Source organism: Solanum verrucosum, unplaced genomic scaffold (genome assembly GCF_900185275.1).
Source record: "Solanum verrucosum unplaced genomic scaffold, falcon-dt-bn FXZP01000040.1, whole genome shotgun sequence".
NCBI lineage: Eukaryota > Viridiplantae > Streptophyta > Magnoliopsida > Solanales > Solanaceae > Solanum > Solanum verrucosum.
The window spans coordinates 3,991,200-4,009,190 of NW_026020323.1; the positions used below are offsets into that span (position 1 = coordinate 3,991,200).

General features: G+C 36.5%; 2 protein-coding genes across 3 annotated transcripts in view; one reads left to right on the plus strand and one right to left on the minus strand.

Annotated features, from left to right (window-relative positions):
* LOC125835590 (protein TIFY 10A-like) overlaps positions 1-17,991 on the minus strand; it is a 713,864-nt gene that overhangs the window by 593,448 nt on the left and 102,425 nt on the right. The gene's annotated exons all lie outside the window — the stretch shown is intronic.
* On the plus strand, positions 6,958-15,290 carry LOC125835577 (pentatricopeptide repeat-containing protein At1g71210, mitochondrial). 2 transcript variants are annotated; one of them, XM_049514692.1, is made up of 3 exons: positions 6,958-9,706; positions 10,879-11,192; positions 14,605-15,290. In XM_049514692.1, the coding sequence occupies exon 1, from the start codon at positions 6,973-6,975 to the stop codon at positions 9,658-9,660; it is 2,688 nt and encodes an 895-aa protein (XP_049370649.1). In that variant the 5' UTR covers positions 6,958-6,972; the 3' UTR covers positions 9,661-9,706; positions 10,879-11,192; positions 14,605-15,290. The 2 variants fall into 2 exon arrangements, with proteins under 2 accessions (XP_049370649.1, XP_049370650.1); XM_049514693.1 differs by having other exon boundaries at positions 14,617-15,290.

Below are 17,991 nucleotides of genomic sequence, written 5' to 3' on the forward strand. Positions count from 1 at the left end.
GTTGTCGATATTTGTTTTCAGCCTTTTACAGATTAGCGAAAGATGATCTCCAGGAGGTGTCCGTCCATGATTGGGTGAAGTTTTGGTTTAGAGGACCTAATATATATGTCGAGCCTCCGCAAAAGGTGTCAAAGGTACGAGCCACAAAGCCAAGATTAAATCACAATCCTTCTGGACATATTGATTCGAACTTCCTACCGCGGATTGACGAGGAGAATGCCCCCTTTGTGGAGTTAGATGTGGAAGAATCACTTAGAGATGAGACTAACTTGGCTGCCTTTTTTGCTTGTTGGCTTTGCAAATTTATTCTTCCGAATAAGAAAGTCAACCATGTGCGCGCTAGTATTTTTAAAGTTGCGAGCTTGATGGCTCATGGAAAGAAATTCTCCTTAGCGGTCCAAGTTCTTGCAAGCATATATCGCGGCCTAAAAGAAATCTCTACTTCTTCAAACTTGAGTATGGCAAATATAATTTTCCCCATACACTATGTATATGGTTGGCTAGGGGAATACTTTGGGACTCATCATCGTGCCAATCGTTCACATCGATCGATACCTCTTTGCAAAATTTATGGCGAGAAGATGGCCAAGTGTTTTAATTTTACTGACGCCCAAAAGTTATTTCAACAGGATGATGTCCGTCGTCTCCATCATATAGCAATGCTGCAAGGGAGGGATTTGCACCTTACTGATAATGGCAAGCTTTCAAATTCGTGGAACGAATATATCATAAGCCTTCATTCAGGCTATGTAACCCTTAGGCATGATTCAAATTTCATCGTGGAGTCCTACAGCCCTATTAGATTTAGTCGACAATTCGATTTTTGTCAAGATGTTCCCGGAGATCTTGTGGAGCGTCCTTACGATGGTACACTATTAACATTGGTGCAACTTTGGAATTCCTCTTTTCGACTTAATACTTTTTCTAAAGTCATGATTCCAACGTGCCCAATATAGGTGCTCCTTTAATGACCCGCGAGTATGTAGACTGGTGGCCATCCCAAAGGATGAATACTTCCCAAGGAAACCTCCGCATCATTTTGAAGAAGACGAAGCAAGACTCTACATCCACTTCATCTAAAGGCTCAAGTGAAGTCAAATGATACTCTGCAAGTCGCTAAGACCTCATCCAAGTCTAAAACCTCGAAAAATGGGGATGTGCTTGCGAAATCAAAATTGAGGCGTCTCACATTAGCCTCAAAGGCTACTTCACCTGCTCTCGAAGTTGGCCATAGTTCCTCTGGAACAAATGAACTTCATCTATCATCAGACAATGGTAATGACCAAACTTCAAACCTTGAGACGCCTTGTGATGAAATTTCTCATATGTACGCTTCACCGGATGGTGTTAGACGACCCAATGCATCTCCTAGTCCAACGGATCGTCACTGGAATCGTCCAAAAAGAAAGGCACAAGAACTAGATGATATTTGTTGTGGTATTGATATTTTAGATACAATTTTCATTGATGATAACGACTTTGTTGATGAGGATTCGAATTCGGCATCGTTGTTTGAATTGGCAAAACAAATAAGGCCCCCCTCATCCTTTTTCAAAGTTTTGAATTTGATCATCTTTTTGTTCTTACTTTTTCTTTTTCTTTTTAGTTGGACCTTCAAGAACTAAATGGTGGCGACCTTAACAATGGCGCGGTTACAGATTTCACAGTAGATCTTAATGGTCTTGATACGGCTGCAAAAGATTTTTATTCTTCCATTAATGACGTGATGCCTTCATTGGAAGTAGTTCCACCAAGAAAGTCACCTTCTAATGACGTGATTCCTTCATTGGAAGTAGCTCCACCAAGAAAGTCACCAAGTAGGCCATTGCGACCTGGTGCTCCTACTTTTGAGCCGCAAGAAACCATTTACCGCGCCAAATCAACTTTTGTTTCTGAGATGTGGGGCGCATTGTGTGGATGAATCACACAATTTTCCTTAGGTTCTTCAGATGGCTTTACAGAATTGGAGTCAAGTATCGCTTCAACTCTTGAGGAGATTAGAAAGGTAAACATTATTGATGTTTCTTCTTTGGAGGATCATGTCGAGAATTTCTTCAAGTCGTACGCAGAGTATGATACTTTAAGATCATCAAAGATGACTAAAGAATCACATGAAAAGGCTCTCTCTGATGCACAACGTCGTCTCGATGGTGCAAAGATGGCACATGAAAAGTTGTATGGATCCATGGAGAAACTTCAAGCAACTCTAGCAGATGTGGAGAAAGACTTAAAAGCCTTGACTTACAAGAAAAAGAAAGTGACCGCGCTCATTAACAAATATCAAGATAAGCTGTCCAAAAGTCAAGAGAATGTCACCATTACGGAGGGCGAGATTTATACCATTGAGTCAAATAATGTGATATCTAACGATGAAGTTGAGAGACTACCCAAGCTAGAAGGGGCAGTTGAGAAAAGTTGCCAAGAAATCATAAGCTTCAAACTTTTTCCATAGTTAGGTATTTTTATTTATTTGCTTAGGATTTTCTAATTCGCTCATTATGGTGTAGTGGTTCTTTTTTTAACCAATAAAATAGTGACTTATATTTCAATAAGAATTTTCTCCTCTTGATTTTTTATTGTTTCTTTCCACGAGCCCCTTTTCCTTATCAAAAAAAGACTCCATAAGCTAGCGTTTATATGAGGATAGCAACAAAACGTTAACTTTTCAGCTTTCTTCAGCTTTGTGCACATGTGGAAGAAAATTCATAACGTGGAGTAGGAGAGCTGGAATAATGAGCTTCCTTTTTTGTTGGAAAGATGACATCGAGAGCTTCAATCCATATAAAAATCACGTCTATAGGATTTACGGATTAATACAAATTTGTCTTCAAAGTCAGCTCAAAATCCGCGTGCTTGAATTTTCAGCTTTCTTCAGTTTTGTGCACATGAGGAAGAAAATTCATAATGTGGAGTAGAAGCGCTGGAATAATGAGCTTCTTTTTTTGTTGGAAAGACGACTTCGAGAGCTTCAATCCATATACTCTTGCGGGCCAGGAGTACGGTCCAGTTGAGGAAGCTACTTGGGAAACGGAGAGGGACATGCAAGATAAGTATCACCAATTGTTCGTCGAATCAGGTACTACTTCATTCTTTCTTTAGCCTACTTTTTCTAAGTTTTGTCACTCGGGGACGAGTGAGGGGTAAATCGGTATCTATTATAACGATCGGGTTCCGTTGTTATAAAATGCCAACGGGGAAAAATTTGGGGCTAGAAAAACTTTTTCGTAGTATTTGGATTTTTTCAACCTTGTCCAGATTTGGAGGAAATCGAAGTTACCAAAGTGTAAGGAAATCTGGTAACAATCGGGTGAGTTGTTTTTTATTTTAATTACATGAGTAGTTAGATAACTCGTTAACGAAACCGTACGACTTTACAGAATTGAATTCGGGCAAGTAGAACTCTCGAAATTGATCTTAGCGTAAAGGGTATTTTCTGATCGTCGTGGGTTAGAGGTGTGTTGTGAAATGGGATTTTGGAATTCCTTCAATTGACTCTATGGTTCCATTTGTACTGCCTTGGCAGGAGTTTGGTCGCTATGGCGGGTCTGCTACAACGGGATATGGGGCGTTATGGCAGGTATGATGATACTTAAAATCGTAGGTGAAAGACGAATAGCTCACTTGTACAAGAATGCCGCTCTGGCGAGAATTTGGGTCGCTCTGGCACCGCCGCTACAGCGGGGTGAGGACCGTTGTAGCGGGCCAGACGCGACTTAATGTCATTAATAAACCCTTAAACGACCTCATTATGCAATTTTCGACTTTTGAGCTAAGGAACGACCCCCAGGTGACTCATACTCGTTTTTCACTCTTCTTGAGGCTAAAGGTAAGTTTTTCACTCCCTGAATCCATTTTTCGATCCGTAGAACGTAATAGAATGGGTGAATATTGATGGGAGAGGGTTTTGTTATAGATTATATGGTGGAAACAATACTTAATTGGATAGTTGGGATCATGGGTTGATCTAGGGTTTGTTAGATTTGTTGGTAATCCGGGTAATTAATAATTGTTTATTAATTCCAGCATTATATTGATTGTTTGTAGACCAAGAACAAGCGGAACGAATCCGAAAAGGGGAGGATCAAGTTTCTTAGGGTTTCAAGCTTGTTTCGAGGTAGGTGATGGTTGTGATTCTATGATTGTGTGATGTATGCTTGTTCTTGTTTCATATGATACTTGTATATGTATGAATGTTGCAATGTTGATCACACTAGTTGTAAATGAGATAGATGAATTATCTTTACCATGAAATCATGACTTATATGTATGATCTTGAGGATATACTTGTGTTTGTAATTGTGGTGTGTGAATGGGATCGGATTGCCACGTTCCGACATAACTAACTTGGATCAGATTGCCACGTTCCGACATAACTAACTTGGATCTGATTGCCACGTACCGGCATAACTAACTTGGATTGGATTGCCACGTTCGACATAAATATGGGATCGGATTGCCATGTTTCGGCATAAATATGGGATCGAATTCTCACGTTCCGGCATGCTAACTGTTTGGGTTTGGGTTCCATGAGAGAACCAATGATGTGATGATAAAATGTGAAATGCGTTGTTGATTCTTCATGTTGATGATGTTGTATATGTTGATATATATGCATGTGATTATAATGTTGTTTGACTTGCTTATGTTGCACTAGAGTGATAGTCGCGTGATCCTACCAGTACACTGTGGATGTGTACTGATTCTGCACTTGCTCTTATTTTTGTTGAGTATATGGCATCGTCACGCGACTATTGACAGACCTCGCTTAGAAGATCAGTGATCATCGCTTCGAATTCAAGGGTGAGCCAATTCTTCCGGGTTGCCATGGGATTCTCTTTCGTCTATGTCCATCATTTCCGGACTTAGATATTTGTTCTAGTTAGTTGATTAGTTCATTAGTTTGGGGATGTATCCCTTCTTGTTTAGACTTGGATCATTTGTTTAGATGTTTTGGTACATTGACTTTTAGTTTCTATGTTGTTTATTCCGCATTTGTTTAGTTAATTAACTTCCTTCCGTAACTTAATTGCCTTAGTTTTGGTTTAGTTGCTTAGTTTGGGTTGTAGTAGCGGTTCTCCCATCGGATGGTTAGTGTGGGTGTCAATCACGACAGTCTGGGTCGTGAAAATTTATGAACTATATTTTTTCTCATTTGATAAGATTGTATAAGAATTGAGGAATTTTTTATAGCTTTTACAAATTGCGAGGTTTTCACGTTTATGAAAAAAATTATAACTTAAAATTGCATGTCCAAATAAACATGAAATTCAAATCAACTTGAATTTGAAAAGGTCATTCACATAAATGCCTCTATTTTGGAGGTGATTTGTAATTTTTGTCTCTCAAATTTGTGGTCTTTAATTTTTATCATTCAAGACTTTAAGTAATAAATAAGTGGTCAAAATACCATTGACACCAAAATAAAAAATAACTTTTTGTGAGACAAAATTATCTTTTCTCTTTCAATTTTTGTATCATAATATCTCACAAGTCATGTTGTAAAAGACATAATAAGTTATGTACTTATGTTCCTAATACCAAATAACAAACATCTTTTTTTCAGTATACGTTTATATGTTTGTATTGTTAAAGTCCCACAAATTATGTCATTTACTGCGAGAGCAAAATATATTTCAGAAAAAACGTAAAAAAATACAGGCCTACACATATGTTGTATCAGTCCACATTAGCTACCAAGTTTTTCTCTTTTAAAGAGATAAAGAACATACGGCTCAAAAGTCATAACTCGTGTTTCAGAACACTATAACAAATTTTGGAAAATATTACACAACTTATATATAGCGAGACAATAATTTATAAATCTATACCGAGTGAATTAGGTCGAATAGATAAGTGTACTTTGATCTACAATATTTTATTAAATGACAATAGGAGAAAAAGTTAAAGATCATTAGATTTGAGGGTAAAATCAAAAGGCCAACCTGAAATAGGGACAATCAATGTAAAAACTTAAATTTCAAGGACTATTTACCAATATGTATAGGCAACAAAAATTCGTTTCAGCAAAATGGTTATAAGTGTATGCAATATATTGATATGAATATATAATGTATCGATAATTGTATAAATAGTGTATAATCATGTATAAATGATGTATAGCTATGTATCAAATGTGTATACATTATTTATCCGGTATGAATACATTACAAATCTTTTTTTTTTCATCTCAACCAACTTAATATCCTCTAAACAGTCCAAAATTAAAATATGAGCTCCTCTCAATGTTTTGCGTCTTTTGATATATTATTCACTCGAAATGATTTTTCTTTGCGGCGCATTAATTTTTCAAATGTAAAAGAAGAAGAAGCAAGGAGGAAAACATCGAAGAAATAAGGAAGAAGAAGAAAGAAGAAGAAGAAGCAAATCAACCATCAGTGGTTGGAAGAAGGTCATACAAGGTAGAAGATGAGGGAAAGAACGCATCAAATGTACTTCGCGACTTCTCGTGCAATAGCACTAACTGAATGACAATTTTACGTAATAAGTGATAATTAGATTATTAAGATAAGTGTTAAAAATACACTTAAACTATCCTTTTTTTTTAGTTTCATGCCTAAACTATTAAAAGTGTGAGTTTCGTGTCAATTATTAATTTGAGTAACTAACCATCCCAATAGTTTAGATATAAACTCACATTTTCAATAGTTCATATATGAAACTTAAAAACCCGCCCAAATTGGGCCTAAAGGCAAATTACATGCATTTTTGAAAGAAAAAAAAAGGAAATAGGTACATACTATCTCAAAAATAAAAATAAAAAAAGGGAACAGATTTTTTTTTTAAATGAAGAAAATGAAAAGGAATAATAGGGTAATTTTTTTGACAGTGCCGCCGATCTACTGGGCTTGATATCTCAGTGGGAGGTGAAGAAGCTAGAAGTAGCTTTTCATAAGCCCCTGTAAGGTTGGGTGAATCACAATCTTGAATTCAGAAATAGCGAATTATTCAGAAATGTTGGTAACAATCAGACAGGCGAGGCAGAAAACTAGAGCCCTCTTCAATCATCTTCCATATGCCCAATCCGCCATTAACAAGAATACCCTTTTGTTCTATCTATTTTACTCCACTAATACTCATTTTGCCGCCTCCTCAAAGGCAATCCCTTCATACCCATATCCCTTTTTACCTGTTTCTTCAAATATTTTGTCAACTTCAAGAATCGGCGAATTGCAGCAGAAAGATGTTGTTTTATCCTTTAAGGAGTGGTTCATGACCAGAAAAAATCCACTCTTTGATCAGATCTTTGAGATATTACGAACCAAAGATGATATTACAGCTGATATATCAATGTCGAGATTCAATCTTCGACTCTCTGAGGCATTGATTCTTGACGTGTTAAACTATGAGAAAAATAAAGATGTATTGTCGTGTTTGAAATTCTTTGATTGGGCGGGTCGACAACCGGGTTTTCATCATACTCGTTCTACTTTTAATGCCATTTTCAGGATTTTAGCTAAGGCCAAAATGATGTCTTTGATGGCTGAGTTCTTGGATAAGTATATGAAGCAAAGGTATTTCCATAAAGCTAGGTTTTACAATACTTTGGTAATTGGGTATGCGGTGGCAGGCAAGCCTGAGCTTGCACTCCAACTGTTTGGTAGAATGCGGTTTCAGGGTGTTGATTTGGATGCATTTGCTTATCATGTGTTACTTAATGCTTTGGTGGAGGATGGATTCTATGATGGGTTTGAGATGGTTTTGAAGCAGATTAAATTTAGAGGTTTTGAGGATGCAATAACACATGCTATATTCGTTAAGAGTCTTTGCCAGCAAACAGAGTTGGATAGAGCTGAGGACTATCTTAGAGGGTTGTTGAGGAATGGAGGGGTAGGATTGAGTGGGATTGTCGTGGCTAATCTTGTGGATGCTTTATGTAAAAATAAGCAGTTCACAAGAGCTGCAAGTTTGGTGCAGGAATTTAGAGAGTCTGGTTTGGTTCCAATGGAGCAGGCATATAGTGTGTGGATTAAGGACCTTGCTCAGGCTGGGGAGCTAAGTGAGGCAGTTGAATTCTTGAAAGGCAAGAAACTGGCTGATGGGTATGTTCCTGACGTTTTTCGCTATAACAGCTTAGTGTGTCGGCTTTTAAGAGAAAACAGGCTGGAGGAGGTTTATGACTTGTTGATGGACATGAAGGATCAAGATATAATACCTGATGATGTCACCATGAATGTAACTTTGTGCTTCTTCTGCAAGGTGGGGATGGCAGATGTTGCCGTCGAGCTATATGACTTGAGAGCAGAATTTGGCCTCTCTGTAAGCAGTATGACCTATAACTATCTTATAAATACTTTATTAGGTGATGCAAGTGTTGATGAAGCATATCTCGTGTTGAAGAATGCCATTCAACAAGGTCATTTCCCTGGTAGGAGGACATTTTCTATTATTGCTGATGCTCTTTGCCGAGAGGGGAAGCTTGATAGAGTGAAAGAGTTGGTTCTTGCTTCTCTGGAACGGAATTGTGTGCCCAGTGACTCAACCTATAACAAATTCATATCAGCCTTATGTAGGGCCAGCAGGGTGGAAGATGGATACTTGGTACATGGAGCACTCAGCAGATTCGATAAGGTTACTAGCAAGACTACTTATTTTGACTTGATTAGTGGCTTTAACAAGTCAAGCAGGGGAGATATTGCAGCAAGATTGTTAATAGAAATGCAAGAAAAAGGTCATAGTCCAGACCGGCGATTATACAGGGCGGTTATTTGCTGTTTATGTCAAATGGAGGATCCAGATAAGCTATTTTACAGTTTATTAGAGGTTCAGTTGTCTCGGCATGAACCTAGCTGCCTTGTTTATAATTACTTCATTGATGGAGCTGGTCATGCTGGAAAACCTGAGCTGGCCAGAGATGTATATGAAATGATGAAGAGAAACGGTATCACACCAAATTTGCAGTCTGACATTTTAATCTTGCAAAGTTACTTAAAAGCTGGAAAAATTGCTGATGCCTTAAATTACTTTCGTGACTTGTCAAATAGAAGAGGTCTAGGAAGAAAACTATGGAATAACATGGTTGTTGGGCTTTGTAAAGCTAACAAGCCTGGAAATGCATGGAACATGTTCTGGGAGATGAGGTCAACTCATTTGAGGCCAAGTATGGAATGCTATGAGGAACTTGTTAAGTTGCTTTGCTCACATAGAGATTATTATAAGGCTATTCTTCTGGTTGAAGACTTGATGCAAGTTGGTCGTCAGGTTTCATCCTTCATTGGCAATGTACTTTTGTTACACTCGTTACAAACTCATAGAGTCTTTAGTGCTTGGATGCACTCAAGAGACTTGCGCAATACGAAGGATCACAGCTTAGCTCTAGGCGATCTGATCAAGACTTTCTCTGGTTGTAGTGATCTGGAGTGTGATATTTTGCAAATTGAAGAACTGATTCGACAATGTTTTCCTCTTGACATCTACACTTACAATTTGTTGTTGAGAAAACTAACCATAAGCGAAATGGATCTTGCTTGTAATTACTTTGAGAGATTATGCAAGAAAGGATATGAGCCAAATAGATGGACTTACGACATATTAGTTCACGGTTTCTTAAAAGTTGGCCGGTCTTCTGAGGCTAGAAGATGGATGGAAGAAATGTTCAGTAAAGGTTTTGATCTGACTGAGGCTACAAAGACATTTGTTTAAACTATTGATGAATCTCATTCAAGATGTAATGGGGTTCCTCATTCAGGTATTTAATGCTACATCGTTTGATATATTACTTTTGTTGGGTTCCTCTTGTAAGGAGAGAAGATTTTAGCTTCCTTTAATTTTTTCCCACGAAGATTATAAGTTCTGGTTGTTTTACTTCTTCAAGAATGCAACTCCTAAGACAATAGAAGTAATCTAGGATATTAAGTTAACTTCTTACTGCCTTCTAACATTGTGCGGCACCTGCTCTATGAGTTTTGAGATCAAAACTACCATTTGTAATGTTGAGCTGCATTGGCATTGAGTTAGTACGACTCTATGATGGCTTACATGGATTCTTTAGTGATATACATTTTTTAATAGGTATATTTTCTGCTACAGATAACTTCTATTGTTACTACTTTTTAAAGTAGAAGCTGTGTTGTACTGAGGTGGTCAGCATTAAGTGAAAAACGCTACTTGAGTTAATATAAAAAATAAGTGGGAGGGACATAGCATTGACTAGGAATTTTTTTTACTTCACCTGGTATCTCTCTGTTATGGAAGTGTTACATATAAAAGCAAAACCTGATTTCTATGCCAATGTAAGCTGGATGGGGAAAACTTGCTATGGAGTAAAAATTTAGAACTATCTGTTCATGAGGAGAGAACTATGAAGTCTCAGGGTTCAAATCGCAGCGGCGACAAATACTAGGTGACTTTCCATTTGTCTAAGCTTGGGTGGACAGAGAGGTATTCAATGGAAGTAATTGAGGTGCGTGCAAGCAAGCCTGGGCACCACAATTATGAAAAAAAAAACTTATTTTAACCATACAAAATTTTATTTGTTTAAGGTGTAGTCGATGTATCCTATTGCTGTTGTAACGTTCATTCATAAAGGCTCATATCATTTTACTTAAGTTTAAAACTCGTTACTGCACTGGCCAAATTTAGGGGTATGTTCAAAATCAATTTTCCAGCCAGTAATTAGGAGGAAATTGGGGAAATCAAGGTAACCAAATGCAAGCTTGCCTCTTCCTATTTTCTTCTGGGGTTTAGTGATTTTTGTTGCATTTCATGTAATACCATATATGATGAACTTTATCTGTTCAAGATCTTTCTTGCAGTCCCATGCTCGCATTGTATACCATCTTAGCTGTTATTTCTCTGCCCCTTACTTTCTTTTCATATCCAAATTATCTTTGTATCTGACTTTGACATTCTGCATCTTAGGTTGGTCTGCTTGGCTGTGATTGTTGATGTGGCTGTCTGAAAGTAAGCTGGTGGCACATGAAACATAAATAGAAATATTAGTGCATTTGAAGATGGAGTACTATTGGTATCGGTTGTCCTGATTCCTACAGAGTTATGGGGCCAGGCTGGAAAAGTTCTCTGGGTTTAATGCATGAGTCAGTGAAGTAACCATTATAATGGGTGCCATGTCCTGTGCTCTGAGTGAATCTTAAAGGTAGAGAAGCAGTAGCAGGAACATGGAGAAAAGCCTCAACGGTGTGATGCGAACTGATTAACAAGCTTACTTGGTTCAGGTTTGAAACTGCTTGAGCTGATCTAATATCTTTGGCATGTTGTGGAATCTACCTTGAATTTTGACCATTCACCATTCTATTTGGTAATTTCCTAGAACTAAGTTTCGTGAGAACTTTTGTGCACCATCAGCGTAAGTTATTATATAAGGTACATATATGGTTTTGTCAAGATGATTGGTCTCCGTGGTGAATAAGATGAGGGAAAGGGAGGTTGAGATGGTTTGGGCACGTGAAGAGGAGATGTGTAGATCCCAATGAGAAGATGTTAGAGGTTGGATATGGTGGGGATGAGGAGAGGCAAACGTAGGCCGAAGAAGTATTGGAGACAGGTGATTATGCAAGAAACGCCCGATCTTCAGCTTACTGAGTACATGACCTTTAGATAGTAGGGTGTAGAGGTTGCAGATAAGGGTAGAAGGTTAGTAGTAGGTAGTTGAGTGTTGTCTAAGTATTAGCCTATCTATGTAGTCTTTGGCTTGGTGGTAGTCTAGAGTATTGTGTACGTCGGAGTATTAGCTTATTCATGTAGTCGTTGGCTTTTGGTATCTGTTATCATTTGTTGTTTACTATGTTTAGGTGATCGCACCTTGTTGATGTTACGATTCCTTGCGTACATGCTTCGCATTGCTTGCCTATTAGTTGTCATGTTTTTCTTCACTGCCGTTTTTTCTTTCATTACTACTTTGATTTGCTTCCCTTGAGGTTCCTCCGGAAACAACCTCTCTACCTCCAAGAGGTAGAGGTAAGGTTTGTGTATACTATACCCTCCCCAAACCTCAATTTGTGGGATTTTTCTGGGTACGTTGTTGTTGTCATATAATTCTTGATCTGTCAATAATGTCTTTCTAAATGCATCTCTTTCCAAATTATGGTTGGGTATTGTTGCTATATCTGACTCAGATTTTTGATTGCTACTAGAGCTTGAAAAGTTTCAGAATAACAATAAATAATACTCTTCTTTATGTCCGTCCCCCAATTTGAACTGGACACAAAGTTTAAGAAAGAAAAAGAAGATCTTTTCACAATTAAATTAGATGTGGATAATATACCAGAAGTACTTCCATACCCAATAATTTGTCTTTGTAACCAGTTGGCCTACGACAAGCATGTCAATTGCAAAATGGGTACAAAAGTTAAATGGTTTCTAATTATAGAAAGGTGTCCATCTTTCGCAGGGGAAAAAAAGGAAATAGTGACAAACAAATTGGGATAGAGGGAGTATTAATAATGACAAGAGCTATCATAATTATTTATTGGTGGGGTGAAGTGCATGTTTAAGAATTTAACAAGTGACTATGCAGCGTATCATCATTGTTCTCCTTCTCCTCCTCGTAATCATCATCATTGTTATCCTTTTTATAGGTTCTGCATGAGTGCACATTTAAGAGCCTTTAGAGTGAGGTAAACATCATTCCTGCGCTATTGTGATGGTCACCTCTCATCTTCAAGCAACAACAACAACAACATACCTAGTTCTATCCTACAAAGTGAGGTCTGGGGAGGGTAGAGTGTACGTAGACCTTACCCCTACCTCAGATGTAGAGAGGCTGTTTTCGATAGACTCATCTTCAAGCAGTGATGTCTATTTTCACCTGCTTAGCAGTTTATATCATTGAACTTTGAGCTGCTTTGCACGCCATCCATACCGATTACCAAGTTCCCTCCACCTCTATTTGTTAGCAATATGAGTATGATGACTATTGGGGCCAATATATATCAGCAATAAAGGCCTTTACAAAGTGGATGGATCACAAAAATGATCCTGTTCTTTTACTGTTTCTGATACCAAATAAACTCTCTGAGTTATGTGGTGATCAGACTTTTCCCAAACCTATCATGATAACACTTCCCTACACACGATGGTCCAAAAGTTTGTTCTTCACTTTATATGACGATTCTTACTAATTTGTGTTCTCATAGGAGCTTGTAAGGTTCTTAAGAGGAGTTTGTGAGGCCTCATCTTATGCAGCTAATTTTCTGGATGGTTGTCTAATACATATTGAAATTGTCAGGCACCATCAAACATAACGGTAAAAAGATGATATTCTGTTATATATTGTTGAAGAATCCTTTAAAAGCTTCACTGTCTATTATCAAAATAGCTGCTTGAGCATAGGGTAAGGCAGTTGCTTATGTAGGGATTGATTGATTATTGATTGGTATGTTCTGTAGAATGTTAAGCATCGATCGAAGCAAAACATTGACGCTCAAATTTTAGTTTATTGGTCCGTCGATAAAACTCGAGGGCTGAGTTATGTAGAATCCTGTTATATAAAACTATGAGTCGAATTGCTATTCTCAAGATTAGTATTGCTGTGAAGACATTTTAAGAAGTTGCTTCTTTTGAAAGAAAACACTCTTGGCTTTTATTTAGCTTCTATTCAAAAGTAAACATTCTTGGCTTTTATTAGCTTCTATTCAAAAGTTCTTTTCATCTTTGATGACAATATATTTCTCTGTTTGTATCAACAAGTGTTGTATATATCTGGGAAAATTTTGCTGTCTCAGTTCCTGTGATCACTTATTGATGCAAGGATCACATGTTAGTTCTTTGTTTTTTTGACATGTATGTTCTAAAAGCTTTCCCGTGGTAAAGGAAAGCTTGAACATTTTAATTTTTTTGAACATGTTTATTCTGCTGGAAACAAAATTAACGCCTTACTTATCAAAAAATATTCTGCTTGAAAGAAAATTTTGGTCGTAATCGTGGACAGTTACCAGAGATGTCTGTGAAACATATTGATGTCCTGCTCTAATGACGAGCTATCTATGTGCAATATATTTATGTCCTACTCCAATGACCTTTTGGCAAGTTAAGAGGATTTCGTGATTTTCTGGATCTAATTAATTGCACGCCATTTGGTGAGTGCTTCCTAGAACAGTAGCAGAGATGATAACAAGTTGGAGGATGAGCAACTGGATGCTGAGAAGAAACACGTAGGAAAATAGCCACCCTAAGTATTTGTGGCTAATATGGGGAGAGACACATGCTAGAATCTTCAATAGTTGAGAATTGAATATCAAAAGTCAAATTTCTCTCTTGTTTCATTTGTGTCCTTGGGAGAAATTACCATGCTATTTAGATGGTAAGACTAAGGAGGTCTAACGGATACTTGGATCAAACTTTGGTTAGTTTGTATGACTAACAACCGTATTGGTCTGAATCAATGAATATACTTGACTTCTTAAAAGATAAATTGCATGCCAATTCTTTTTTTTTTTTGTTATCAGTAATTATGTGGTAAGACTAAGGAGGTCTAACGGATACTTGGATCAAACTTTGGTTAGTTTGTATGACTAACAACCGTATTGGTCTGAATCAATGAATATACTTGACTTCTTAAAAGATAAATTGCATGCCAATTCTTTTTTTTTTTGTTATCAGTAATTATGTGGTATTCATTTGCTCCAGTGTTTTAAGCAGGCCCCGATGATAACCAAGCTTCTGCTAGGTGGCCCCGAGAAAGGAGAGAGGACCCCGAGAACTGGAAAGACAACTGCTCTACTTCTATCCATCACACCTTTTCTTGAGGTAGTCACAACTTTATAGCAACGTGGAAGGTGCCTTGGTCCATGTAAATGTCATCTGGCCAAAGGCACTAGTGCATTGCTATTAGATTCAGCTATATTTATGTCTTGCAGGTCATCATCAACTTCATGGCAAGCAGCCAAATGAAATTAAGGGTGCTGCTCCTAGTAATTTCTGACCGTGCTTCGATCCTGGAACAGTCATTTTGTTGCTCAGGCCTTTCAATCTTTCTCTGCGGCTTGTAATTAGCCCTGGGGAATACTTGAGTGTCTAGCCTGCGGAAGCTTGAAACACGTCTTCCATGATGGCGTTGTTTTGATAAACTACTCTACTTGGAGGTCCTCCTTGATATTAATAAGATGAGCTTATTTGATGTCTCGTCTGAGTTCTGACATATAGAAGACTTACTATTTATTGCAGCAGACTGGATGTTTCTTTGTGCTTTTGGGTCTGGGAATCTCACTTCTATCATGAAGATCTATCAGGGATGACCTGCAACTGAGAGAGCTTACTTGTACATCGTCCCAGCTTTTATGCTTGATACATCCCACAATGCTTTTTGTACTTTTGACATAAATATTAGTTTATTCTTTTCTTTTTTGTTTGATTTTGTCCGAAGTCCTTATTGGAACCCCAACTAAATTTGGATCGTCCATTGCAGGCCCATTTGGTGGTGCCGCTCTCAACAGAATGTTTTCCATAAAATTAATTTATTCTTTGTTAGTACTAAGGTGGGATGACTGAGCTGGCTGATGGACTCGCATCAATTGCTCTACTTATTTTGTAATTTGATTAATTATAAATTATAGGGAAAAGGGCTGAATAAACCCCCTAAATTATTTAAAATGTGCCAGTTTTGTCCTCTGTTACATGTTTGAGCCAAAAATGACTTTCAACTAGCAAAATAGCTCCAAAAATACACTTGAAAATTTGGTTAAGTTTCCCTTGGACAATTTGAAATAGGATGATTTTGTCTTGTTCTTTTGAACTATTTTATTTTTTATAGGTAGGTGATTTTTTAATTATTTTTTCGGTTTCCCACCCAGTGTTCGGAGCTCACATTGAAGCTCTAACTAAATCCTGATCTCTCACTGCAGGGCCTATTTGGCTCCTGATCTCTCACTGCAGGGCCTATTTGGCAGTGGCACTTCCAACAGGATTTTCTCCATACCCAGGGCTCGAACACGAGACATCTGGTTAAGGGTGAAGCACTTCCACCAGTGCACCACAACCCATGTTGGTGTAGGTAAGGGATTGAGTGTATGAGACATTAGACATATAATGACATAAGAAAATAAAATATTTTAAACACTTATTGTTTTAACAAATAAAAATGATAAACATATTTAAAAGAATCTTTCGGTTCCTATAAATTAAGTATGAATTTTTGTTTCTAAACCTTAGGGATGGCAATAGGGTGGGGCGGATGTGGGGTGGGGTGGGTTTAAAGCTATGTGGGGCCTGGGCGATTTAAGGTTGTGCGGGGCGGGTTGAAGTGGGTTTGTTTTAAAATTAATGCGGGGCGGAGCGGGTTGCGAGTATATGTGATTTTATGTGGGTTCTTTTTACATGTTATAAGAGTGATAAAACATTATTTATTAAGATAATTTTTATAAAACTACTAAAATATTCAAGATAGTAAATGAAAATGGTTCAATAAAAAATAATACAATTTCTTACTTGTTTCCCAATTGATCTCTACAAAATACATTTTGGGAAAATTAGCAATTAAGTCATAATACCTAACATAATTAGTCAAAATAACAACACTTTAAAATATTTATTTAAAATGGCAGAATGACAATATTTTTATAAAATAATATGTATTCAGATTTTAGTATTTTAAATTAATTTATTTATGGATTGAGTCCTATATTAGACCAAATTATATATCAATAACCGTTTAAAGTGAAAAAAATAAATTAAACCAATACCATTAACCTTTTTTCATCACCATTCACATTTCTTCCCCAACTTTCACGTTTCTTCCCCACCTTTCATGTTTCGAGTTTATCTTTCTTCAAAGTGCTAAATTGTTGTTCATCAAGAAATTTTTTTTATTGTTAAACGAAATCTCTTTATTAATTCAAGCAGATTTCTCGGTTGGCAAGGAAATTTCCATTATCAATTTTGATTTTTTTTATTTGATGTTTAAATCACTGATTCTATACATTACGGATTTTCAGTCAAATTTTCCAATTTTGATGTGATTTTGTTTAAATATTCATCATATATTTATTAATTTCAATTTTTTATTTTATTTTCTTTTAATTTTTCAAATTTTGTAGATTCTAGAATTTCATATATATGTTTGTTTTGTTTGATATTTAATACATTTTAAAATTTGATAATATCAAAATTTGCTTTTAGGGTTTTAGATTATGGGGACAGCATATGATTGTCTACAATGACTGATTCAATCAGAATTACTAGAGGTATACCAAATAATATTCAAAATTTTGGGGAATTTCCCTCATTTGATTTGTGTATTACCCAAGGATTGCATTGTATTTCAATCTCAATTAGTATACCAACATGTTTGTATTTCCTTCTGAATTTATATTCATCCTAACTGTATGCTAACAATTTTGTATTTTATTGGGTATTCATTCTGTATTTCAATCTCAATTTATATGTGAACAAGTTTGTATTTCTCTTTTGTTTTGTATTCAACCTAATTGTATACCAACAAGTTTTGTATTTTATGTGTCTACTTTACCTTTCAAAGTCACTTTGTATTTCAAATGAAGAGAGTATTTAATTTATTTTGTATTCACAACTTTATATTCAATCTCACTTTGTATTTATAACTTTGTATTTTCATCTCATTTTTGTATTCATATATTGTTGTATTCAACATATAGTTCATGATCGATTAGTTACATTAACTTAATGGGATACAAATTATTGTATGCATTCAAATAGAAAAAACAGCTACTAAACTAAAAAAAAAAAACAATTTCATTTGTTATACATCATAATTTGGATACAAAACATCCGAAAAAAGCTATAAATCCCAATGCATACAAAGATTTCACTGATTCAATCAGAAAAAATAACAACACTCTTGTACTCGACATATACGAATATCTCATCCAAACAAATAAAAGTAAAAAAAAAAATACCTGATTGTTTTTCGATTGTTCACTGGATGCGACAAATTTATAGTTGTCAATTTTGAAGAATTCTGTTTCAAAAATATGTCGTATTCAACTTGAAGAAGTTTTGAAAGTTATCATATGAATGATTCGGAGGACAAACTAAATTATT